This window comes from Quercus suber, unplaced genomic scaffold (assembly GCF_002906115.3).
Source record: "Quercus suber isolate HL8 unplaced genomic scaffold, Cork oak 2.0 scaffold_185, whole genome shotgun sequence".
In the NCBI taxonomy this organism is placed as follows: Eukaryota; Viridiplantae; Streptophyta; class Magnoliopsida; order Fagales; family Fagaceae; genus Quercus; species Quercus suber.
Genome location: NW_027069643.1, coordinates 570,389 through 596,604, shown reverse-complemented (window position 1 = coordinate 596,604; position 26,216 = coordinate 570,389). Strand labels below are relative to the sequence as shown.

Genomic DNA, 26,216 nt, shown 5'->3' with positions numbered 1-26,216 from the left:
GGGTCGAGGGTACTGGGGAGAGATTCATGGTGTAAGTGCAGGAGCAATAAACAGAAACAGAGGGTTTGGATTTCTCTCTTTTTGTTTTTCTTTCTCAGTGGTTTGGATCTCAATGCCTTTTATACTTTGTTTTCTCAACTTTGAAGCAATGTCCAAACTCCAAACTCAGTTTACTCAACCGCCTAACTGGAAAAAAAAAAAAAAAAAAAAAAAAAAATTTTTTTTTTTTTTGTGTGATTGGGGGAGGTAATATTAGGTGCCTATCAGAATGTGTGTTTTAACTAGAGTCATTTGTCCCTTTAGATCAAGGATTTTATATGAATTTGTGTCACGTCACTTATTTTATTAAACAGGACAAGGAAGAAAACTACAATGTAAAAATGCATCATTTTATTAATAGATAAGTATGTAATTTACACTTCATTGAATTTTAAAAATAAAATAGAATTGGCCTTGGTCTAAAATACAATTTAGGGAATGTAAATGGCTTTTGCTGTAAATACTCTTTATAAAGAGGAGATGATTATTAAGTTCTTATAATTAAGTGTTTCTTTTGAGGGATTATCTTCATTCTTTTTTACATTATAATGTAAGTATTTTTTTTTTTCGATGAATCATTATAATATAAGTTAGATTAACATTAAAAAGAAACCCGTGCACAGTACATAAACCGACACAAAGAAACCCGTGCACAGTACATAAACCGACACTAAGCATTCTATCCTTTCATTCATTTCCTTTCATGGCAAATTAGGAAGAGAGTATTAACATTGGCACTGGACTAGTAACTTTACGGAGAGAGTACGTGGGCTCCACTGCATCGAACAGAGGATGCTCCTTTAGCTAAATCAGGGAATATCTCCTTCAGCTGATTCATAACCACCAAATTTGCCAGATGATTGCTCCTCTATAACATTTGGAGCTTGTGGAAACTTTTTGTTTAGAGACGCTACATCACAATTAAACAAAGTTAAACATTTTGTTTAGAGACCCAGTAACACCGGTCTCCCTAAAAATTAAAATTTGGTCCAGCATTGCATAAAAAAGCTAGTGTGTCAAGTTGCTATTGGAGGGCCTAAATCTTTTACACCCGTCCAAATTGAATTTAATCTCAATAAAATTAACAAACTATCTTCCTTCAATCAAAAATTTTATTTTTCTTCCTTTATTATTTTATTTGTGCATGGGAGGGGCCGAGGAGACATTTTATTTATGCGGCCGGCAGCTAGGCAAACATTTGCAAATGGAATTTCTTCTTTCTTTTTTTGACTTGGAAATGGATTTCTTCTCCTAAGTCATTATTGTTAGAAATACACGAGTAAAACACATATCATATTCTTATATAAGTTTCTAACTAATAAGTAACAAACTATTCATAGCATTATATAAAAAGTTAATAAATTTGAATTGTTTTTAGCTAGACAAACAAATTGCTTGGAAAACAAAAAACAAATTGCATTGGAAAGCAAATTCTTTCTAACTCTATTTTCTTCTAATTTTAAATATAGAATTAGATACATGATTTGGTTCTTTATACTTCATTTATATTGTATTTTGCATTGAATTAACTTACTTAGCACCCAAAAAAAAAATGAAAAATATTATGTCCACAACACTTTCACAACAAATCTTAGGTGGCCGGTTGTTACTTTCTGTTATTAGTGAGTAAGAAAGTAATTTTAGTGGTGAATTCAAATTAAAAACTCGTAATAACTTACCACCTAAGATTTATTGTGAAAATATTATAAAAATGTTGTGAAACGTAGTAGTTCTAAAAAAATGATGGGACATTAAAATCTATCAGCCCCAATCAAAAGCTACATTAGGCAAAGTTCCATGAATATGAACAAAGTCATCAGATATAACAGCATGCCGCCAACTATTTTTCTTGCAACTTCAATTTTCCTAAAGCACATTGGATTGCCCATATTAGCTCGGCATATACACTGATTTCTCTTCACAGATCATGATAATTTTTCTGATGTAGGAGATAGCATGATCATTAATAGCTTAGAAGAGATTGAAGGGCCAATAAAAATGGCAAGAGGGAAACATGAATAATCAGGCAGTGTGGATATGCAGAATAATCTTACCCATCTAAAAGATATGTCAAATGACAAATACCAAAATGGACTAACAAGTCCACAAAAGAATGTAAACATAATTCAGAAGTTCCACTTTGAAAGTAGAGAACAGATTCCAATAATTAAACCTCATTCTATTAAGGGCAGCACTTAAGGCCATGTAATTTAATAGAAGAGACAAAGCGGTGTTCAGGTGCCAATGCGGCTTTTCACCATTGCAAGTTATACTTAGAACCACCATTTTACCATGAACATCCAGCATTTTAATTTACTTGCAATCAGGGAGAGCTACTCTTATTACAGGTTCTTAGTATTTAACTAGTAAGAAAAACAAATCATCTCCCACACACACATTATATGCATATAAGGGCACTAATTCACAGATACATCCAATCTTCAACAAAATTGAAATTTATATCAAGACCCACCAATGCTCATAATAAACTGTTTAAGCTCAATACCATCTTGTCAGTAGCCAGCATAACTGAACTATTTTCAAACCCTGCATTAAATGAAATGCGACGATAAATTTCCTCAAAGCTGTTTAATTATATGTGCAGAAAAGGTTTAGTTAGACAATTAGTAGGTTTAGATAAAAATTTAAGTGTATAGAACAAAAGGAACAAAAATGCACATTACTTAAAAGCTTAACATAAGTATGCCTAATGAATTAAAGGTCACAGAAGAAAATAGCATATGGATTGCAATTACTCACCACATCAAGAAGCAAGAAATAACACAAACTGTCAATAGCCCGGAGATAAAATTGATGTTTCTTTACTCATCAATTACATCCAAATTAAGTCATAGAATCTGCTAATATTCCGTTGCATCGCTGTAGGTATCCACATTCTCTGTCCTTTATCCAGCACAACATACTTCAAAGAGCAGCATCCAAGTGCTAACTTTTCCAAATCAGAACCAGAAATATTGTAACAAGAAACCAACATAAGAGCTTCTACACACTCATGATTTGCAAAAGCACGAATTCCAGCCCCAGTAATTAACTCGCAACCCGTTAAGTTAACCTGCTTCACACTCCGGCAGTTCTCAGCTAGTGCAACAAGTGTAGGATCCGATACATTAATCAACCACGACAAATTCAGTATCTTGAGAGTTTGAATTGTAGCAATCGCCACACATCCAACATCCGTAACTTTCGGCCCACATTCTGCCATGTTTAGCTCCTCCAAGTAACACATTTGCCGCAAAAGTGATACCCCATAATCTGTAATTTGATCACATTCCGCAAGAACCAACTTTTTCAAAGACCTCGACGAAGCCCCTGTTGCCAATGAAGCCAATCCAACATCCGTAATTAACGAACACCCTTCCAAATTCAATGAAGCAATAGAATTTGCTGCACCAATCGCTTCAAGAGCTTGATCCGTGATCTTATTGCACCAAGCCAAATCCAAATTGGCCAAATTTTGTGCCAACTTAACAAGCAAAACAACTCCAACATTCCCAACATTCTTCCTCCTCCTTAGTAAAACTTTCGACAACTTGCGACACCCATTTGCTAAAGCACATAGACCATTGTCCCCAACATCATCACGAACCGGTATAGATTCATCGTACGGCGTGCGTTTTAAATTAAGGTTGAGGACCTTGATGTTGGGACATGTTTTGGCCATGAATTTAAGGTCATCATCCGTGATGGGTTTTGAGCATTCTAACGTGACAAGATTTGGGAATCTTGGTAAGAACCCAGAAAGGGAATCGGGTTCGAAAACACGAATGGATGAGCGGGTAAGACCCTCCATTCTCTTCCATTGCTTGCAGACAAGAGAGAATGAGTTTCTGTCATCTGGGTCATGGACCCACTCGAGTATAGATCCTAATTCATCATCTCCCAATTGTGACATGACCCAGATTGTGCTCTTTCTTCTTTGTTCTCGGAATCAAAATTTAAAAGAAACACATACACAAATGAATATGAAATGTAAATCAATAACGTTTAGCTACAAATGTACCCCTTTTTTTGAAAGAAAAAAGAAGCGAGTTATGCAAAACCAGATGGCTGACCAAGTTAAGCAAGTAAAGCCTTTAAGTTGCCAAGATGCGAATTTGAAGAAGAACTGGTGGATGGGGTCAGATCGCCTCTTCTCTCCTCGTTCACAAAGCAAACTTGTGATTGAAGAGTTTCACGCCTTTTTTTTTTCTTTTTTTGTGGTTGGTATCTACCAAATCTTCATCAATGTATATTTTCTATTTTCTCTTATTTAAAAACAAATTTTAACCACACGTTAAAAAAAAAAATTAATATTAAAAAAAAATAAAAAGAAAGAAGAAGGTTGTTTAATGTTTTGTTGCCTTTGATATTGTAATATTCATTTCTTTTTCTTTTTTGGCTTTTTTAGTGATTATATTGTTTAGTTATATTTTGTTAATTCTATTTTATGATTAATAAGTAAGAAATGTTAATTTTACAACACTTTTACAATAAATTCTAATATGTCAATCATTTGGGTCCACCATTAACACTATTGTTTTACCTACCATTAATAATTTGCCATTTAAAATTTATTGTGAAAATATTGTAAATGTAACATTTCTCTTTATAAATTATTAGAGATTTCACATATTAGAATTAGGGTTTTATGCCTCAATTTAGGGATTTTATAATTTGGCTATCACTCCATTAAATTAGTTTCTCAAGAATATAATTAAAAGTTCTAATTAAGGATTTAAACTCTCCATTTGTTCAGAGCTTTACCAAAGTGAAAGGATTTAACAAAAGATAGGTTTTCAAGCATTTAGGGTTTTTCAATCTGGTAAGAGGCTTAACCAAATTGGATGAAATAACATGTATTTGGCACATCCAATCGGGATTTGATAACACCAATTGAGCAAAAACATTATAGATTTATGATTAATGGAAGAATAAAAATTGCTAAGATTATAATTTATGTCAAACTTTGGCTTTTTGCTCTTAATTTGTTTATGTAAATTGGGGTGCCCTTAATGCACTTATCAAATTAAGATACATAATTACAAGTTTGAACATATACTTAGGTGAGGTGAACAAATGTTAGAATCAATCTAAATTTATCTAGGATTAACAAAAGGATCTTACTAGTATTTTATGTGTTAGCCGATAGTGTAGGTGTGGAATTATTTATGTTCTTGTTAAATACTATGTTTCTTTAACTTAGGCTTCGAAGATCTTGGTGACAAAAATTTTGCTTATTTAGTTTTCCCATTGAGGTAAGTGGGACTTCATTCACTATTCACCTCACCTTTCCCATGAACATGTTCATTTATGAAATCATTTGGATGCCCCTTCTTGATATATTTCCACGTTTCTTAGATATCCTCAAAAATCATTGTGGCATTATCTTCACCTCTCACATTCCGTTCTTACATCTTTAAGCTATTGCATTTTTTAAACATTTTTGAAAAACCTTCTTAACTTAGATGGAAAAAAACTACGCCATGGACCCAATATGTAGAATAAACCACACAAGGCAACCACAATGAAAGTCGACATTGAAATACTACTATTATATCGCTCCCTTTTGTTGTCATGATGCATCTAAAAAAACACTCAACTATAATGAGATGGATATTCCTAGCTTAGGTCAAATACTGAAAAGCTTTTGCTCTTCTTTGTCAATGAATGTTTCTTAGATTGATTGTCAGTTCGTCACACTTTATTTGAATTCGTTACATTAACAAACAGAAAAAGGCCCAACCAAGCTGACTGAAGCGTTAGCTTGGCATACACACTCATTGCTCCTCACCACAATCCCAGATAATTATACTGATGTATGAGATTACATGATCCCATTTATGGACAAACACAAATGATTGATCAATGATAATATATGGAGTAACATGAGATGGAGAATTCAACATTTTCTAACCAGCGCCCCGGTACAAAGCTAAATTAACCTTTCTTTTTCTATTGTATACAACAAAACTGAGTCCACATATTTGAGCAGCGTTAACCAATAGATATTATTGCAATGATAGATTTGACAGAATTACAGCAATTTTTATTTATTTTCTATTGTCTGAAACAAAATTGAGCGCTATTCATGCAGCCTTAACTAACTAATATTATTGCAAAGAGAAATGGGACAGACATCTGTCCCTCTCCCAAGTCTGTGAACAAGATTCTTCATATAATAGGCACTTTTGTTTTCAATCTATGTATCAGCTTTGATGGGTTTGGGGTAGAAGAATCAGGGATAAGCCTGATCATTTTTGGTGAGATTCTCCATATTAAATGGAAACTTATTAAACTGCAACAGCTTAGAAATGATTTAAGGATCAATGAAAGCGGCATCGGGTTTAACATGAATGGTCAGGCAGTATTGATATGCAGAATAACCTCACCCAAGTAAATCATGTCAAATGACAACTACTACGATAAAAATGGACTATAAAGTCCAGGAAGGAATATTATTTCATGCCTATATAAAAATAAACATAATTCAGAAGTTTAAATTTGAAAGTAGAGAACAGATAGAGTACCTCATTCTATTAAGTACAGAACTTAAGGCCATGTAATTTAAAAGAAGAAACAAAGTATTGTTTTGATGCGAATGTCGCTTTTCACTACTGCAAGTTATACTTAAACTAGCATATTACCATGAGCATCCTGCATTAAATTTAGTTGCAATCAGGCAGAGCTACCTTTATTACAGGTACTTAGTATTTAATTAGTGGAGGGGAAAAAATCATGTCCCACATTTATATAAGAGCACTAATTCACTGTTCATCCAATCTCAATAAAAATTGAAATCTATGACAAGAACTACTAATCAGAACAAATTGTTTAAGCTCAATATCATCTTGTCAGAAGCCTGTGCAACTGTACTATTCTCAAACCCTATATATAATTAAATGCAAGACTTCAGTATTGCAACTGTACTATTCTCAAACCCTATATATAATTTGACAATTAGTAAGTTCAGACTAAAATTTAGAAGAGTAGAACAGAAAGCACAAAAATGTACATTGCTTAAAAGCTTAAACAGAATTATGCCCAATAGGACGCAAAAGAAAATAGCATGTTGGCTTGGAATTATTTACTACATCCAAGCCAACCAAATTGGTATTTCTTTGTTCATCAAATCACCTCCAAATTAAGTCATAGAACCTGCTAATATTCCGTTGCATCATCATAGGTATCCTCAATTTCTTTCCTTTATCGAGCACAACGTACTTCAGAGAGTGGCATCCAAGCGCTAAATGTTCCAAATCATTACCAGAAATTTTGTAACAAAAAAGCAACACAAGAGTTTCGACACGCCCATGATTTGTAAAAGCACGAATTCCAGTTCCAGTAACTAACTTACAACCTGTTAAATCAACCAGCATCAAATTCTGGCAGTTCTCAGCTAGTGCAACAAGTGTAGGATCCGATATATTATACAACCATGACAAATTTAGTATCTTGAGAGTTTGAATTGCAGCAATTTCCGTACATCCAATATCTGTAACTTTACGCCCACAATATGCGATGTTTAGCTCCTCCAAGCAACACATCTGCCGCAAAAGTGATACCCCACAATCTGTAACTTGATAACAATTCTCGAGAACCAACTTTTTCAAAGACCTCGACAAAGCCCCTGTTGCCAAATAATCCAATCCAACATCTGTAATTAAGGAACAACCTTCCAAACTCAACATGGTAATAGAATTTGCTGCCCCAATCGCTTCAAGGGCTTGATCTGTAATCTTATTGCACCAACCCAAATCCAAATTGGTCAAATTCTGTGCCAACTTAATAAGCGAAACAAGTCCAACGTTGCCCATATTCTTCCTCGTCCTCAGTGAAACTTTTGACAATTTACGACACCCATTTGCTAAAGCACATACTCCATCGTCCCCAACATCATCAGAAGCCAACAGATATTCTTCAGAATCAATTGGGCATTCTTCTAAATTAAGGTTGAGGACCTTGATCTCGGGACATGTTTTGGACAACAGTTTAAGGTTGTCATTGTTGATCAACTTTGAACATTCAAACGTGAATATATTTGGGTATCTTGGTATGAACCCACAAAGGGAATCGGCTTCGAAAACCCGTATGGACAACCGGGTGAGACCCTCCACTCTCATCCATTGCTTACAGACGAGAGAGACTGACTTTCTGTCCCGTGGGTCATTGACCCAATCGAGTATCAAGCCTAGTTGATGATCTTCCAATTGTGACATAGCCCAGTTTGTGTTTGGAATCAAAATTTATAAAAAAAACACAAACACAAACTGAATATAAACGTAAAATTGTACAAACACAAACACAAACACAAAACTATATTGTATAAAACAAAGGCTATAGTAAAGCAAATGTAATATTCATTTTTTTTTTTTTTGGCTTTTTTAGTGATTATATTGTTTAGTTATATTTTGTTAATTCTATTTTATGATTAATAAGTAAGAAATGTTAAATTTACGACACTTTTACAATAAATCTTAATATGTCAATTATCTAGCTCTACAACTAACACTACTTGTTTTATCTACCATTAATAATTTATCATTTAAAATTTGTTGTGAAAATATTGTAGATGTAGTATTTCTCTTTATAAATTATTAGAGATTTCACATATTAGAATTAGGGTTTTATGCCTCAATTTAGGGATTTTATAATTTGGCTATCACTTCATTAAATTAGTTTCTCAAGAATATAATTAAAAGTTCCAATTAAGGATTTAAACTCTCCATTTGTTCAGAGCTTTACCAAAGTGAAAAGATTTAGAAGAAGATAGGTTTTCAAGCATTTTGTTTATTATGAGAACTAGGGTTTTTCAATCTGGTAAGAGGCTTAACCAAATTGGATGAAATAATATGTATTTGGCACATCCAAACGAGATTTGATAGCACCAATTGAGCAAAAACATCATAGATTTATGATTAATGGAAGAACAAAAATTGCTAAGATTATAATTTATGTCAAACTTTGGCTTTTTGCTCTTAATTTGATTGTGTAAATTGGGGTGCCCTTAATGCACTTATCAAATTAAGATACATAATTACAAGTTTGAACATATACTTAGGTGAGGAGACCAAATGTTAGAATCAATCTAAATTTATCTAGGATTAACAAAAGGATCTTACTAGTATTTCTTGTGTTAGCCGATAGGGTAGGTGTGGAATTATGTTCTTGTTAAATATTATGTTTCTTTGAGTTAGGCTTCGAAGATCTTGGTGACAAAAATTTTGCTTATTTAATTTTCCCACAGAGGTAAGCGGGGCTTCATTCACTATTCACCTCACCTTCCCCATGAACATGTTCATTTATGAACCCATTTGGATGCTCCTTCTTGATATATTTCCACGTTTCTTAGATATCCTCAAAAATCATTGTGGCATTATCTTCTCCTCTGACATTCCATTCTTACATCTTTAAGCTATTGCATTTTTTAAACATTTTTGAAAAACCTTCTTAACTCAGATGGAAAAAAAAAAAAACAACTACGCCATGCACCCAATATGTAGAAGAAACCACACAAGGCAACCACAATGAAAGTCGACATTGAAATACTACTATTATATCGCTCCCTTTTGTTGTCATGATGCATCTAAAAAAAACTCAACTATAATGAGATGGATACTCCTAGCTTAGGTCCAAATACTGAAAAGCTTTTGCTCTTCTTTGTCAATGAATGTTTCTTAGATTGATTGTCAGTTTGTCACACTTTATTTGTATTCGTTACATTAACAAACAGAAAAAAGCCCAACCAAGCTGACTGAAGCGTTAGGTTGGCATACACACTCATTGCTCCTCACAACAATCCCAGATAATTATACTGATGTATGAGATTACATGATCCCATTTATGGACAAACACAAATTGATTGATCAATGATAATTTATGGAGTAACATGAGATGGAGAATTCAACATTTTCTAACCAGCGCCCCAGTACAAAGCTAAATTAACCTTTCTTTTTCTATTGTATACAACAAAACTGAGTCCACATATTTGAGCAGCGTTAACCAATAGATATTATTGCAATGATAGATTTGACAGAATTACAGCAATTTTTATTTATTTTCTATTGTCTGAAACAAAATTGAGCCCTATTCATGCAGCCTTAACTAACTAATATTATTGCAAAGAGAAATGGGACAGACATCTGTCCCTCTCCCAAGTCTGTGAACAAGATTCTTCATATAATAGGCACTTTTGTTTTCAATCTATGTATCAGCTTTGATGGGTTTGGGGTAGAAGAATCAGGGATAAGCCTGATCATTTTTGGTGAGATTCTCCATATTAGATGGAAACTTATTAAGCTGCAACAGCTTAGAAAAGATTTAAGGATCAATGATAGCGGCAACAGGTTTAACATGAATGGTCAGGCAGTATTGATATGCAGAATAACCTCACCCAAGTAAATCATATGTCAAGAGTACCTCATTCTATTAAGTACAGAACTTAAGGCCATGTAATTTAAAAGAAGAAACAAAGTATTGTTTTGATGTGAATGTCGCTTTTCACTACTGCAAGTTATACTTAAACTAGCATATTACCGGCCATGAGCATCCTGCATTTAATTTAGTTGCAATCAGGCAGAGCTACCTTTATTACAGGTACTTAGTATTTAATTAGTGGAGGGGAAAAAATCATGTCCCACATTTATATGAGAGCACTAATTCACTGTTCATCCAATCTCAATAAAAATTGAAATCTATGCCAAGAACTACAAATCAGAACAAATTGTTTAAGCTCAATATCATCTTGTCAGTAGCCTGTGCAACTGTACTATTCTCAAACCCTATATATAATTAAATGCAAGACTTCAGTATTGAAACTGTACTATTCTCAAACCCTATATATAACTTGACAATTAGTAAGTTCAGACAAAAATTTAGATGAGTAGAACAGAAAGCACAAAAATGTACATTGCTTAAAAGCTTAAACAGAATTATGCCCAATGGGACGCAAAAGAAAATAGCATGTTGGCTTGGAATTATTTACCACATCCAAGCCAACCAAATTGATATTTCTTTGTTCATCAAATCACCTCCAAATTAAGTCATAGAACCTGCTAATATTCCGTTGCATCATCATAGGTATCCTCGATTTCTTTCCTTTATCGAGCACAACGTACTTCAGAGAGTGGCATCCAAGCGCTAAATGTTCCAAATCATTACCAGAAATTTTGTAACAAAAAAGCAATACAAGAGTTTCGACACGCCCATGATTTGTAAAAGCACGAATTCCAGCTCCAGTAACTAACTTACAACCTGTTAAATCAACCAGCATCAAATTCTGGCAGTTCTCAGCTAGTGCAACAAGTGTAGGATCCGATATATTATACAACCATGACAAATTTAGTATCTTGAGAGTTTGAATTGCAGCAATTTCCGTACATCCAATATCCGTAACTTTACGCCCACAATATGCGATGTTTAGCTCCTCCAAGCAACACATTTGCCGCAAAAGTGATACCCCACAATCTGTAACTTGATAACAATTCTCGAGAACCAACTTTTTCAAAGACCTCGACAAAGCCCCTGTTGCCAAATAATCCAATCCAACATCTGTAATTAAGGAACAACCTTCCAAATTCAACATGGTAATAGAATTTGCTGCCCCAATCGCTTCAAGGGCTTGATCTGTAATCTTATTGCACCAACCCAAATCCAAATTGGTCAAATTCTGTGCCAACTTAATAAGCGAAACAAGTCCAACGTTGCCCATATTCTTCCTCGTCCTCAGTGAAACTTTTGACAATTTACGACACCCATTTGCTAAAGCACATACTCCATCGTCCCCAACATCATCAGCAGCCAACAGATATTCTTCAGAATCAATTGGGCATTCTTCTAAATTAAGGTTGAGGACCTTGATCTCGGGACATGTTTTGGACAACAGTTTAAGGTTGTCATTGTTGATCAACTTTGAACATTCAAACGTGAATATATTTGGGTATCTTGGGATGAACCCACAAAGGGAATCGGCTTCGAAAACCCGTATGGACAACCGGGTGAGACCCTCCACTCTCATCCATTGCTTACAGACGAGAGAGACTGACTTTCTGTCCCGTGGGTCATTGACCCAATCGAGTATCAAGCCTAGTTGATGATCTTCCAATTGTGACATAGCCCAGTTTGTGTTTGGAATCAAAATTTATAAAAAAAACACAAACACAAACTGAATATAAACGTAAAATTGTACAAACACAAACACAAACACAAAACTATATTGTATAAAACAAAGGCTATAGTAAAGCAAACCCAGAAACTCGGAGAGAGAAAAGATCTGAAATGCCTACTTTAGCTGAAGAAGGACCAGTGGGTGGACTCAGAAGTCAGATTAGATTCCTTCTTCTCTCTCTCTCCTCGTTCACAAAGCTAAGTGTCAGAGTTTCAAACTTTGAATTGTATTCATCTTAAATCTGATCCAGCTCTTCTCTTCACTATAACCGTTTGATTATTGTTATTATTATTATGATTATTTTGAAGAACCAACCGTTTGATTGTTTATACTACTCATTGAGTCGTTGTCCCCTGTTTTTGTTTTTTTATTTATTTTCCAAATCGACATCATTCTTTTATTTGTTTTTTTTCTTTTTTCTTGTCCTCTGTGGTTTCTTTCTTCATCTTTTCTTTGCTTTCAATCTTTCCTTTTTTTTATCTTTATCTTTATCTTCTTTTCTTTATCTTTTCTTTACCTATACAAACTTTTTAGATATCTTTTTAGTTAAATTTTTATTGGTAGTATCCATCAACTTGTCATCATTTATTTTTAATTATTTTTTATATTTATATAATTGATTATTGAATTATTTATGCTGTAAAACTACTAGCCGTGGGTGAAAATATATAATTATTTTGAAATGTTGTATAATATATAATTTGTTCTCCTTACAAATTAAATAATTTCTAAAAGTAATTTATATCTCTCCGATTTTACAAATATATAATTTTATTATTTTTTGTGTTTTTGTTGATATTATTCTTTTTTTGAAGTAGTCCATATTCTCATTATATTTTTCTAATTTTTTTTTTGTACAAATAAAATTTTTAAGTTTCAAATTTCTCTTTTTTTTTAATGAAATTATCATGATAATCAAAACTTAGCACATAATTATATTGATATTGCTCAAATAATTGATAGACATTCAAAAATATATAAATTATATAATATGGCACTTAAAGGCCAAGTAACTTACAAGAAGCAACATGGTGTTCTGGTATTGCAAGTTATACTTGCAACTACCCTGTAACTACGAACATCCTGCATTTAATTTTACTAGCAATCAGGGAGAGCTACTCCAATTACAGGTGCTTAGTATTTAATTAGTAGGATGTTTCATGTCTCTCACACTGTCACACATACATATGAGAGCACTAATTCACAGATACATCCAATCCCAATAAATATTAAAATTTATACCAAGACTAATTATGTTCATAACAAATTGTTTAAGCTCAACAGTCAAAGCATTCTTCCCCTAAGATACACCGGAGCCTTTGAAGATCTAAACACAAATCAAGTTAATCTGAGTAGTGTTTCTCAAAAAAAAATGTTAATCTGAGTTGCAAAGAGAAACACCAAAGATTATGCAGACTACCATGGTGTCAAAGTCAAGAGAAGGAAAGAAAAACTGTGCAGGATGTTTTAGTGAAATGATGCAGGATAGACTGGGGGTGAGATGCTTAGCAATCAGAGAAGCTCTTTACCAAGCAAATCACCTAAACATCATTTCATTTTATCAACTTTAATTATTAGTAAGGAAATAGAGGAAATGAACAAAGGCAGCAAAGGCATCAAATGGAGAGCAGAGTCCTTAGTTGCAGAATATCAAAGCATCTTGGCACAGAAGATAAATAATTCATGCCGTGCTTCAAGCTGGGCTGCAAGAACCCCAACAACTAGCTAATCTTGCATTCTTGCCTCCAAAAGTTCATGAACATATTTTGGATTTGTAATGACTATAGTATTGGGCCTATTGGCTAGAACTCTCAGTTAATATCTTCCCTTGAATTTTCATTGTGTTATAAATAGAAAAAATGTTTAACCTCGAAATCATCTTGTCAGTATCCTGTACAATTGTACTATTCTCAAACCCTGTGTAGAACGAAATGCGAGAGATGTTTTTCTTTAACCTCCCACCATCCCCTTCCCAGGGCACAACCCCCACCCCCCAATCGCTTCAAGGTCTTGATCTGTAACTAAACAGCACTTTGCCAAATCCAAAATTGTCAAATTCTGCGCCAACTTAACAAGCGAAACAACAGTCCAGCAAATCCTCCTCCTTAGTAAAACTTTCGACAATTTGTGACACCCATTTCCTAAAGCACATAAACCATCTTCGCAAACATTATCAAAAACAGTTGTAAACTCGTCGTGGAATGGGCGTTCTAAACTAAGGTTAAGGACCTCGAGCTTGGGACATGTTTTGGCCAAGAATTTAAGCTCATCATCATTGATTAGTGTTGAACATTCAAATGTGACTATATTTGGGTATCTGGGTAGGAACCAACGAAGGGAATCGAGTTCGAAAACCCGTATGGATAAGCGGGTAAGACCCTCCACTCTCAGCCATTGCTTGCAAACTAAAGAGACCGACTTTCTGTCATATGGGTCATGGACCCGCTCGAGTATTAAGCCTAGTTCATCATCACACAATGATGACATTGACATGACTCTCAGTTCGTGTTATTTGTGCTAGGAATCAAATGTTAAAAAGAAAACATAAACACAAATGAAAACAAATGTAAATTGCAAAACCTTAATGTTATACTAATTGGTTATTGCCAAGAGTGGCTATAAAAATGTACAAAGTAGTATCAACCATCAAACCAGGCTAGTTAAGCAAACCAAGAGACTCGAGGAGAAAGTATCTGAAATCTGAAAGCTTGCCTTAAATTTTTGGCTTGGAGTGACACTTCTAGTTTAGCTGAAGAAGAACAAGTCAAATGGCCTCTACACTCCACTTTCACAAACATAAATTTGTTAGAGAGGAGTGAGGAGAGTTTCGCTGAAGCTGAGCCAAGTGTCAATTTGGTGGCCCTTCACCACGCACGATTGAAGCGAAAATCGTTTGCCACCGTACGCTAATCTTAAATCTGATCCTGCTATAACCGTTTGATTACTATCGAAAGATTCAAAACCACCCACGGGGCCTTTTTTTGGTATTTACCAAACCACCATCATTTTTATTCATTTATTTCATTTCCTTTATGGTTTCTTTCTTTCTTTTCCACTGTAAACATAAATTTCAACAAATAAAAGATGACCAAAAAAAAAAAACATTTGTTTTAATTTTTTTTTCCCATTATACCAGCGCTCACGTTGGGCGGAATGGGACTTTCTCAAACCTGAAAGGCTTGTAGGGTTTGAGGACCCAAGTTTAAGTGGACCTGTGTGAAAAGGGATGGGGATAGTATATTAGATTCATTGGATTAAGATTTCTATCTGAGCTTTAAAAAAAAAAAAAATTTCCTTTATAAACATAGCATTATTCATTAAAAAAATACGTCTAATACTTTTCTTAATTTTTTTGTTGTACAATAAAATTAAATGGTGAATCTAATGTAAGTTATTAAAAGGACATCTCCATTGTTCAATCTCCACCATGAGATTCACTATCATGGATTACTAATAATTTCAAATTCGTGGTTCTCACAACATGATACCAAATGTAATTTTTCATTATAATGCATTCTAGTAGAATGCATTTTGACATAACATGTTCAGCTTATAGTACAACCTTATGAAAGTAAATTTATTATTAAATAACTCAAGTTTTTCATACTTCCATATAATTAATCCCATAGNCCCCCCCCCTCTCTCTTCCCTTTCTTTCTGTCTTTATATGTTCAAAAATGGTTGTATTATACTATTAGTAGGTTCAGATTAAAAATTTAGTCTCTAGAACAGAAAGCAATAAAATGCGCTTACTCAAAAGCTCATACAGGCCAAGACCTTGGAGCTTTAGTGATACCTCCTAACTAAGACATCTAGGATCAAATCCCCCAACTATAAAATTATATATATATATAATAAAATAGCTCATACAAAATCAAGTCCTATGAATCAAAGGACATAATAGCACCTGGCTTGCAATTCCAAATACATCTTTTTCTTGATATAAAGTTTAAATGCAGAAAACATACTTTAAAAAAGAAAAAAAGGAACAAAAGAACCTCAGATGAGGCTACCTAACCAAGGGCCTCCTAAAACGAACTATAGAGAGCCCTGGCTTCTAATAATACCACAGAACTTACTTCTAAGGGCCCATTTGGCCAGCTACATTACCTTCATGACACAACCAACAGAAATCAAATAGTAAACATCAATTTGACACATCAAGAAGCAAGAAATGACACAAACAGTTACTAGCCTGGATATAATCCAAGCCAACCAAATTGATGTTTATTTGTTCATTAACGCCTACAAATTATGTCACAGAACCTGCTAATGTTCTCTACCATCTTCATAGGCATCGCCGCTTTCCATCCTCTATCCAGCACAACATACTTTAATGATTGGCATCCAAGTGCTAAATGTTCCAAATCATAAGCAAAAATATTGTGACAATAACTCAACACAAGAGCTTGTACACACCCATGATTTGCAAAAGCGCGAATTCCAGCTCCAGTAATTAACTCACAACCTGTTAAATCAACCTGCTTCAAATTCCGGCAGTTCTCAGCTAGTGCTAAAAGTGTAGGATCCGATACATTTGACAACCACGACAAATTTAGTCTCTTGAGAGTTTGAATTGCAGCAAGTTCCACACATCCAATATTTGTAACTTTCGTGCCACAATCTGCCATGTTAAGCTCCTCCAAGCAACACATTTGTCGCAAACTTGACACCCCATAATCTGTAATTTGATAACATCCCTCGAGAACCAACTTTTTCAAAGACCTCGATGAAGCCCCTGTTGCCAAAGAAACCAATCCAACATCTGTAATTGAACAACCTTCCAAATTCAAAATAGTAATAGAATTCAATGCCCCAATCGCTTCAAGGTCTTGATCTGTAACTAAACAGCACTTTGCCAAATCCAAAATTGTCAAATTCTGCGCCAACTTAACAAGCGAAACAACAGTCCAGCAAATCCTCCTCCTTAGTAAAACTTTCGACAATTTGTGACACCCATTTCCTAAAGCACATAAACCATCTTCGCAAACATTATCAAAAACAGTTGTAAACTCGTCGTGGAATGGGCGTTCTAAACTAAGGTTAAGGACCTCGAGCTTGGGACATGTTTTGGCCAAGAATTTAAGCTCATCATCATTGATTAGTGTTGAACATTCAAATGTGACTATATTTGGGTATCTGGGTAGGAACCAACGAAGGGAATCGAGTTCGAAAACCCGTATGGATAAGCGGGTAAGACCCTCCACTCTCAGCCATTGCTTGCAAACTAAAGAGACCGACTTTCTGTCATATGGGTCATGGACCCGCTCGAGTATTAAGCCTAGTTCATCATCACACAATGATGACATTGACATGACTCTCAGTTCGTGTTATTTGTGCTAGGAATCAAATGTTAAAAAGAAAACATAAACACAAATGAAAACAAATGTAAATTGCAAAACCTTAATGTTATACTAATTGGTTATTGCCAAGAGTGGCTATAAAAATGTACAAAGTAGTATCAACCATCAAACCAGGCTAGTTAAGCAAACCAAGAGACTCGAGGAGAAAGTATCTGAAATCTGAAAGCTTGCCTTAAATTTTTGGCTTGGAGTGACACTTCTAGTTTAGCTGAAGAAGAACAAGTCAAATGGCCTCTACACTCCACTTTCACAAACATAAATTTGTTAGAGAGGAGTGAGGAGAGTTTCGCTGAAGCTGAGCCAAGTGTCAATTTGGTGGCCCTTCACCACGCACGATTGAAGCGAAAATCGTTTGCCACCGTACGCTAATCTTAAATCTGATCCTGCTATAACCGTTTGATTACTATCGAAAGATTCAAAACCACCCACGGGGCCTTTTTTTGGTATTTACCAAACCACCATCATTTTTATTCATTTATTTCATTTCCTTTATGGTTTCTTTCTTTCTTTTCCACTTAAACATAAATTTCAACAAATAAAAGATGACCAAAAAAAAAAAACATTTGTTTTAATTTTTTTTTCCCATTATACCAGCGCTCACTTGGGCGGAATGGGACTTTCTCAACCTGAAAGCTTGTAGGGTTTGAGGACCCAAGTTTAAGTGGACCTGTGTGAAAGGGATGGGGATAGTATATTAGATTCACATACTTCCATATAATTAATCCCATAGTAAAACTCTATTCCAAACCAATTTTATAAAATTAAAAAAAATTAAAATATATATATATATGAAGGACCAACCATAGTTGATGACTAAGAACTAGAGAATGGATAAGAACATGACTTCAATGCTAAATGCAGATTAGGTAAATGTAATCTTTAGGAAAGAACATTCCATGCTACTTGGAAAAGGATGGAATATCTAATAACTTCTTTCACAAGATATCATTTATTGTTTCTTGCTTCACAACTCTCGATCAATCATTTTTCCACCTCTAACTTGATTTCCATAGTGTACTTCTGCCAGCAAGCGTCTCCTAATTGAGAGACAAATAATGCATGACCAATGACATTCTTGCTTCCCCTCATTAGCAAAGTCTTTCCTTTTCACATACAAATGCTTGAATTATTTGCCACACACCAATCATACAATTGAGTCAATGCATCCAAAAAAAATTTCAACTCTTTTAAAATATGACACTATCATACAATTGTCCAAAAGAAAATTTCACATTAATTTTCAATTTGTATCTGGAATCAAGAACCACCTCAACAAAGAAAAGCAGATTGTTATTATCATAGTTCCCCTAATATTTATAAAATTAATTTAGCTCTCATGTCTTTCGCCTTTTAACGTTAAAAGAAAGAAAACTCGAGTAATAGGAAGTGGCGTTACTTTGTTGTTTGAGTTTACAATTCACCTTGTGAGTCATTCCTTCCAAGTTCCGTTGAGCATTCAAAAATAAAAAAAAACTGCATTTTTACACAATTGATTTATTGTGTTTTGAATTATAATGAAATCTATAAAGAAAGCATTAAGAGTGATTTACAAAGACGGTGGGTCATAAGGTTACATGATTGCATTAAAAAAAAAAATCTAGGGATTTTCACAAACAACCTAAACTTTGTCCTGATCTTCACTAGCGAACTGTGAAGGCACCAAAATATTTCTTGTCACTTTCTCTCTCCCTTTACCTGTATCGCTCTCCCGAGTCCCAACTCCCAGGTGCATCCCCTCTACAGTACTTGCCCTTTCTCTAAAGCCAATAAGCAATAATAGCATGTCACGTCATAAATTATCCATGCACAATCACTCGTACGATTGTACCACCTCAGACACCAATTAATTAATTTAGTGCCCATTGTTAGAGTATTTTCCGCAAATTCATTAAATTTTTATACTGTTTGAAAAATGAATAGTGACTTTTATCTTTATCTACTCACTTTTTTAAATACACTTTTTAACAAATTCTTTATCACATTCTCTATCTCATTTAAATATTATTTCTTCATTCATTATTTATTCTTTTTTTAACAACAATACATCTTTTAACATTTTTTTATTCAACACCTAATTATTATAATAGAAAAAAAGCATTTGAAGAATGAACAATAGCCTATCAGACTTGATGAGCTACTGTTTATGAGCTAATAGAAAAAAAAAATCAGGTCTAGAGTATTCATTGGAGTGACTTTATTGGAGTGGCTTTTTTTGGTCTCATTCTCTATTATAGAAAATATTTTGCTTTTACATAGACTGTTGGAGATGCTCTTAGCGGAGCTAAAATTTAATTTTTTTTGCCTCTTGCTACTGTAAACTATCAAGACTAGTAATTCATTATAGTAAAAAGGCATTAAAAAAAATATTATATTATCACTTAGTTGGATTTCGTGGCAGAGAAGAAGAGAGAGGATGCGAGAAAGAAATTAAAATAGATAAAATTGTTTTTTGAGATGATAATTACTAAAATTTTTAGCTCTATCAATGTGGATGCTTTGTATACATAAAATGGTGGATCATCCTAAAAACAAAAAATTATTTAGTGTATCTTAGTTTTTTTTTTTTTTTTAAATAAGCAACAGAATAAAAATATTCTGTGACATTTTGTTTTTTTTATGTTAGTATGAGGTATTGTGTAGCTTAAGTTTGAAAAATACCATAAATGCTTAGATATTACACACAAAAAAAAAGAAAAAAAAGACCGTAATAAGGTTATACGTGTTTACATTTACAGCCTAACTTATGAGATAATAATATACTTTCTCATAAAAGGAAATTCCAATCAAGGATATAATGCAAAAAGGAAAAAAAAAAAAAATCAGTGTCTATATTCATAATGTACGTAGATTAAGAATATGTTGTGAATATTTCTCATTATTATTTGATTATTAACCTTTTAATCACTTACTCAACTAGAAGGAAATAAGCTTCTCTTAGCACCAATGTTATTAATTCTGTTTCGAGACCCGTTTCGTTTTGTTCAGTGAAACGGAATATTTTGGTACTGGACTATTTCGATGTACCGTTTCATAGTGTTTCAGGTTCCTTAAAAATATTATATATATATATATATTATTACTATTATATAAAATAATGAATTTAATTTTTTTTTAAATCTTAAATAAAGTGGGATTAAAAAAATTTTAAATATTTTTAACTTTCTAAGAATAAAATTCACATTTTGAATAATTGTAAACAAATTAATAAATGTATAATGTATACTCTTTCACCTTAAAAGCAAATGAAGTAAAGTTAATAAAAAATTTATGTGAATATTTTTTAACTTTTTACTTGTGGCATTATTGTAAATAAATAAGAATTTAGGATTAGTTTTTGAACTAGGAAATTCCCTTAAAGTTTCCTTACAATCTCCATTACCCCACACGTATTTTCCATTTTCACTTACCATGTCCTTTCCATCTGATCTCCTCCATTCTTCTTCTCTAGTCTCCACAAACTTTTCTGCTTTTTTTTTTTTTGAATGCTTTCTTTGGTTTTAACACTTCCTCGCACAATCAAGGCTGGACCCCAACATGCCCAACAGGTAAGTGTTCTCTAGTAAAGGAAATGTCAACAAAAGAGAAGTGTGGTGGCTCTAAGAGACAATGTTGAAGCTGAATGAGAAACAGTGAAGCCCAAAATGGAGTAAATGGCGTACATGAGGTTTTTTTTTTTTTTAAATAGGCAAAATCTAGTACCGGCCGAAATCCTTATCTTGGCCAAAAATGGCCAGAATGACCCGAAATAGGCCGAAATCTAACCTGAGGTGGAATGTAAGCTATTCTCGTTCTGGTTTGCATACCAATACGAAATATTCCGGCCGGAACGGAATCAATAACATTGCTTAGCACTTGTAGTAGTGGAGCTAAATAGTTATATAGCTATTTTAGCTCCACCAAAACACAAAAATCAACCATATAGAAATAGAGTTAAAGGTTTTTTTTTTAACTCCATTGCTACAGTGTACATCTAAAGATAGATGTGCATTGTAGCTCAAAGGTAAAAAAATAAAAAATAAATAAATAAATAAATAAATATTTATGTTCACACTATGATTTTGTGTGTGATGTTTATAATAGATATATTATTTTATTGTAATAAATATCTTATTTTATTATGATATTTATATTATTTTATTGTGTTGAAAGCTAAAATAAATCCACTGCTGCAGCATATGTGTAGGTAAAATAGATAAAATAACTTTTTATGATGTCAAATAACTAAATTTTTAGCTCCACTGCTATAGATGCACATACGCTTAACTTAATTGTTTATCTGTTTTGGTTATCACTCTCTTGTAACAAACCAAGCTGCAGGCCCATTTGGCCATTTCACTTGCCTGGGCTCGTATTGTTGACAACCCAGTTCTGTTCATCAAACTTGTTTCCATTTTTTTTAGAGAGAGTTTCAACTAATGACATTCGCTTCTGAAAATAGTTATTTATTATCAAACTAAGACACTAATAAGTTTTTACTGTAAGCGAAGATTAAACTCCAGATCTCTTATTTAACCATAAAAAATTTTACCATTGGAGGTAATTGAAACCCACAAACTTGTTTCATCTTTGTTACTTGTGTTGTTGTCCTAAATTTTTCTTTAATCATATTGAATGTACCTTTGTAATAATAGGAATCATTATACGACACTTGAGTGTTAAACTATGGTTTTCAGATCCACTTTAGTCAAAATCAATCAAAAAGCAAAAGAAACCCAAGAAATCCTTTTTAATTTTTTACTTTTTAATTTTTTCTTTGCACTGTGTCTGTAAAAACTACCAACTTCCTAAAGAAAATAACAATCTACCCGAAAATTGGTGCATCAGTGGTTACATGCAACAAGACTCTACCGACAATTAGGCCAACGAGGCAAGGAGGAACCTAAACTAAAGTACCTTAAAAGACATTTGACACTAACGCTGTCTTACCTAGCAGACAAGGTCACAAGGATTATCTACATATGTTTCGAGGATTCTCCAAGGAAATGCAAACTGGTTTTTTTACTTTTTCAAATAAGATTAATATTTTTAAACTTTTATGGTGACCCCCCAACAAATTGTATAGATATCATACTTGACCTCCAACTGTTAAAATTTAGATTCCAAAGGTGAAAATTCTGATTTCATTAAAGTAATCCTAGTCCTACTTGTCTATAAGTACTACAAACAACATTAGAGTTAGTAGTGTTTTCTTTTTCTTTTCTTTTTTTACAACAAAGTTAATTCAAAGTTTCTCTCTCGTGATCATAGGCTCACTTCTCAGGATTTGGGTAGTGATGGTTTCAGGTTCAAATTCTGTATTTGGAAGCACTTAGGAAAAAAAAAATCATACTTTTGGCTCATGCTCACTAGCATTTTTTATGGGGCTGGGTGCACAGTTATAGCTCATCCGGATCCCTACAAGCTCGAATTCAGTGGGTAGGATGCTACTATAATCACGCCTAGGTAGAAACGCTAACTTAAGTGTCCCTCTACTACTTTCAAAGATACATATGACACATCAAACCATAGCAAAATTCAATCTCTCCCCTGCCCCCCAACAAAAAACACGCACACAATTTGTTAAAGCGATCGTCCACAAAATCACTAAACCCATGCACTCACCAATCCAATTGTCAATGTCCAATACATATTTTGGTCACTGCAACACTTTAATTCGTTGATGCATTTTCTAATAATTGGTGTCTGGTGCGTATTTTCATTGCTTGTTCAAGTCTAGTCACATTTTAACGTCTTATCTTAGCTATCAAACTCAAGGTTTCACTTTAAGCATAAAAATTTAGTAAGGTAGCCCATCCACAGACACAAATTTATGCAGTGCCTATATCGACCCACGAATTTTGTTTATGATGGTTGGTTGTGTTGGACTATTGGCACAAGATAAAGACAAAAGTGATAAACAATAAACTCGGAAATTTTCAATTTCTTAACAAGGTAAATTACATTGGATTTTAGAGGAAGTAAAAGGTCAAATAGGCTATATGGCTGCCTTCACCTGTCCTTATCTCCAGCTATTAGCCACGCTGCTCTTGCCCTATATTATTGAACAATTCTCAGCTTCTGTTTGGCAAGGATTGGTTGTTGAGTTGTGTATAATAAACAAATCTCTATCATTATTGTATTAATTTTAAATACCAAAAAAAAAAAACACCAATCTACTTTTTCTAATCTCATGCTTTTCTTCTTTCACCACCGAAATTCCATTTTCCATTACAGCTTTCATTCGTACTTTTCCTAATTATGTGTGTTTATTTTACGCGCATTCTCAACCAGTCACTATTTAGATCTTGTCAATTTGTATTATTATGCATACCAACGAAAACAAAAACAGACTACCCCAGAAAGTGCCTAAGGTCAAATACTCAAAATACAATACTATATGACAATCCATTTTTTTTAAACGTATTAGAAACTATACCTTCTTTTCTTTGCGAATAAAAGATCATCATTTCTAGAACAAATAGTTCTTTTTTTTTTCCTCATCAAATGATCTATATTCTATTGATTTGATGGTGTGAAAGTGACATGTATTGGGTTTGTTTTAATTTGATTTGAAACTTTTCTTTTAAGACGTAGGCTAATAGTGTGTTGGATGAATACTAGGACTGAGTAAAATTAATGTGAACGTATGAATAAAATGTATTTGACATTAGGGTATAGTTTGCTGAAAATAATTCAGCACACCAACTACTTTTCTTTTATGGTTAGGTTCCCGTGAAAGAATGGGTCACTGCTAAAGCCAGAATTAATGGATTGGATAGGAGCACCAATAGAATTTTAGAACAAATATCAAACAAAACATAAATACAAGTGAGCAGGGATATATGAGAAAGCTTTTTAGTTTTGATAAAATAAAATAAAATTAAATTAAGAGCAAGAAATCTGCTTGACTTTTTTTTACAAAGTACAAACATGTGGAGGCCAGATCGACTAGATATTTTCTATACCGACTCCAATTATGTAACTTTAGAACACTCTTAATTAATAAATACTTCCTTTTAAATGGAAAAAAAAATATAAATGTAAATTTGTGTCAGAAACATATGAAATCCCCGCATACTTTTATTTATTTATTCTAATTTTTCTTTAATAAAAATAAAATAAATTGGATGGTAAAATTGTCGTGCATACTGACTACGTAAATTATTACTGTAATGAGTTAGTCTCTCTTTATATAAAGCACTATCATGTTGATTTTAACTAGCTTGTCAACAAAGCTTTGATTAAAATTGTAAGTTTTTTTTGTTGTTGAGAAACTTAGGAAACAAATAACACTGTTTGAACTCATAAACTTAAGCGAGAAGAAACACAGTTTAAACTCAAAATTTAGTTAAGCATAATACAAATGTAGTGCTAGGAGATGAATTCACTCAGACAAGATTGTGTTACCTGGAAAGTCCACAAAATCCACCCTCTAATATTCAACTTCACGCCTTTTTAAGCGTCCGCTTATTTAATACTGTAGGCCATTTCAAATATATATATATATATATATGTACACACTAGAGGCACCAGAATTTATATAAAATTTACAATATTTTTTGTTAAAAAAAAAATGTGTAGATGGTGCCCACAGCAATTGAGATAAAGATAGACACCAACGTGTTCACTAGCAAAGGACACTTGAACCCAAGACCGAATTCTTATTGGCCTAAATCCGTTACTCACCTTATTACACACTTCATTTGGATTCATTACAAATCAGAACACTCAAAAAAAAAAAAATTTGAGTATTTGAAAATTTTTTAAAAAAATTTGGTGCCTATAGATTTCTTGTATAACTTTAAATACTACATTTAAAAATTTCACTAAATTATACTTTTAGTTTTATCAGATCTATCGTAAGAAACAGACGTTTTAAGTTAAACCTATTTTTTTTAAAAAATAAAATCATACTTTTATAAAACTTACGAATTGAAACTATGCCAAATAGAAACTAAAATGTACAATTCATTATATCAAAAGAAAAAGGGTCCCAAGGGTGTTTTTGTGTACCTTAAGGTAGTCTTGTCATTTTCATTCTAAAGTTTATATTTCTATTAGTTTTTGTTATTTTTCATTTTGTACATTTATAGTATTCATATTAGTTTATGCAAAATTTGTCTATTTTAACATAATTTTTTTTTTCTTATTTTACATGCTCATTTTTCAAAACATTTCATCAAATTATATATTTTACACTATATTTCATTAAAATATCAAATTTAGTAAAAGAAAATATCCTTCTTCACATACAATAAATATCATACACTCTTTTCTTTCATCCTCTAGATACGTAAAAGAAAAAAAAAATGCAAAATGAAAAAGTGTCGGCGTAAATTTAGTAATTACAAAATTACCGTAAGTTTGTAACAACCATATATTTTTACACAACTGTACATAAAATTAATGTGGATAAATTTTGAATATAATTAGCTAAAATGTAGTACTTTTTCTATTATATGGATAGATTTGGGGTATAATTAGCTAAAATATATTACTTTTTTCTATCATACAAGCACCCAAAAAAAAAAAACCTATTCATCCATTTTATTCCAAAAAAATAAATAACCAAAGAACAAAACAAAAAAAGTAAGAACACAACAGCAACATATCATATAGTTTCACAGATACAGGTAGCTTTTGCTTTTTATTATATTCTCTCTCTCTCTCTA

At 33.0% G+C, this 26,216-nt stretch overlaps 4 protein-coding genes across 4 annotated transcripts; all 4 read right to left on the bottom strand.

Annotated features, from left to right (window-relative positions):
* Nucleotides 1-2,805: 2,805 nt before the first annotated feature.
* LOC112029922 (F-box/LRR-repeat protein 4) lies at nt 2,806-4,277 on the bottom strand. The gene is made up of 2 exons (XM_065778536.1): nt 4,113-4,277; nt 2,806-3,974 (listed from the first exon to the last, which is right to left on the bottom strand). Exon 2 carries the CDS (start codon nt 3,950-3,952, stop codon nt 2,873-2,875), a length of 1,080 nt encoding a protein of 359 aa, XP_065634608.1. The 5' UTR covers nt 3,953-3,974; nt 4,113-4,277; the 3' UTR covers nt 2,806-2,872.
* Nucleotides 4,278-6,847: 2,570 nt separating this feature from the next.
* On the bottom strand, nt 6,848-12,513 carry LOC112029873 (F-box/LRR-repeat protein 4). Its single transcript, XM_065778535.1, has 2 exons — nt 12,234-12,513; nt 6,848-8,352 (listed from the first exon to the last, which is right to left on the bottom strand). Exon 2 carries the CDS (start codon nt 8,253-8,255, stop codon nt 7,170-7,172), a length of 1,086 nt encoding a protein of 361 aa, XP_065634607.1. The 5' UTR covers nt 8,256-8,352; nt 12,234-12,513; the 3' UTR covers nt 6,848-7,169.
* LOC112029862 (F-box/LRR-repeat protein 4) lies at nt 10,750-14,971 on the bottom strand. The gene is made up of 2 exons (XM_024062549.2): nt 14,158-14,971; nt 10,750-12,174 (listed from the first exon to the last, which is right to left on the bottom strand). The coding sequence occupies exons 1-2, from the start codon at nt 14,693-14,695 to the stop codon at nt 11,063-11,065; spliced, it is 1,650 nt and encodes a 549-aa protein (XP_023918317.2). The 5' UTR covers nt 14,696-14,971; the 3' UTR covers nt 10,750-11,062.
* Nucleotides 14,972-16,070: 1,099 nt separating this feature from the next.
* LOC112029654 (F-box/LRR-repeat protein 3) lies at nt 16,071-17,836 on the bottom strand. Its single transcript, XM_065778527.1, has one exon. It carries the CDS (start codon nt 17,515-17,517, stop codon nt 16,441-16,443), a length of 1,077 nt encoding a protein of 358 aa, XP_065634599.1. The 5' UTR covers nt 17,518-17,836; the 3' UTR covers nt 16,071-16,440.
* Nucleotides 17,837-26,216: the final 8,380 nt, after the last annotated feature.

Excerpts from the sequence above, each read along its gene's own strand:
- LOC112029922 (XM_065778536.1), bottom strand. The coding sequence starts at position 3,952 with ATGTCACAATTGGGAGATGATGAATTAGGATCTATACTCGAGTGGGTC.
- LOC112029873 (XM_065778535.1), bottom strand. The coding sequence starts at position 8,255 with ATGTCACAATTGGAAGATCATCAACTAGGCTTGATACTCGATTGGGTC.
- LOC112029862 (XM_024062549.2), bottom strand. The coding sequence starts at position 14,695 with ATGTCAATGTCATCATTGTGTGATGATGAACTAGGCTTAATACTCGAG. Across the intron at positions 12,175-14,157 it reads TGGGAAGGGGATGGTGGGAG|TTTTGATTCCAAACACAAAC; the intron begins GTTAAAGAAAAA and ends TTTTTTTATAAA.
- LOC112029654 (XM_065778527.1), bottom strand. The coding sequence starts at position 17,517 with ATGTCAATGTCATCATTGTGTGATGATGAACTAGGCTTAATACTCGAG.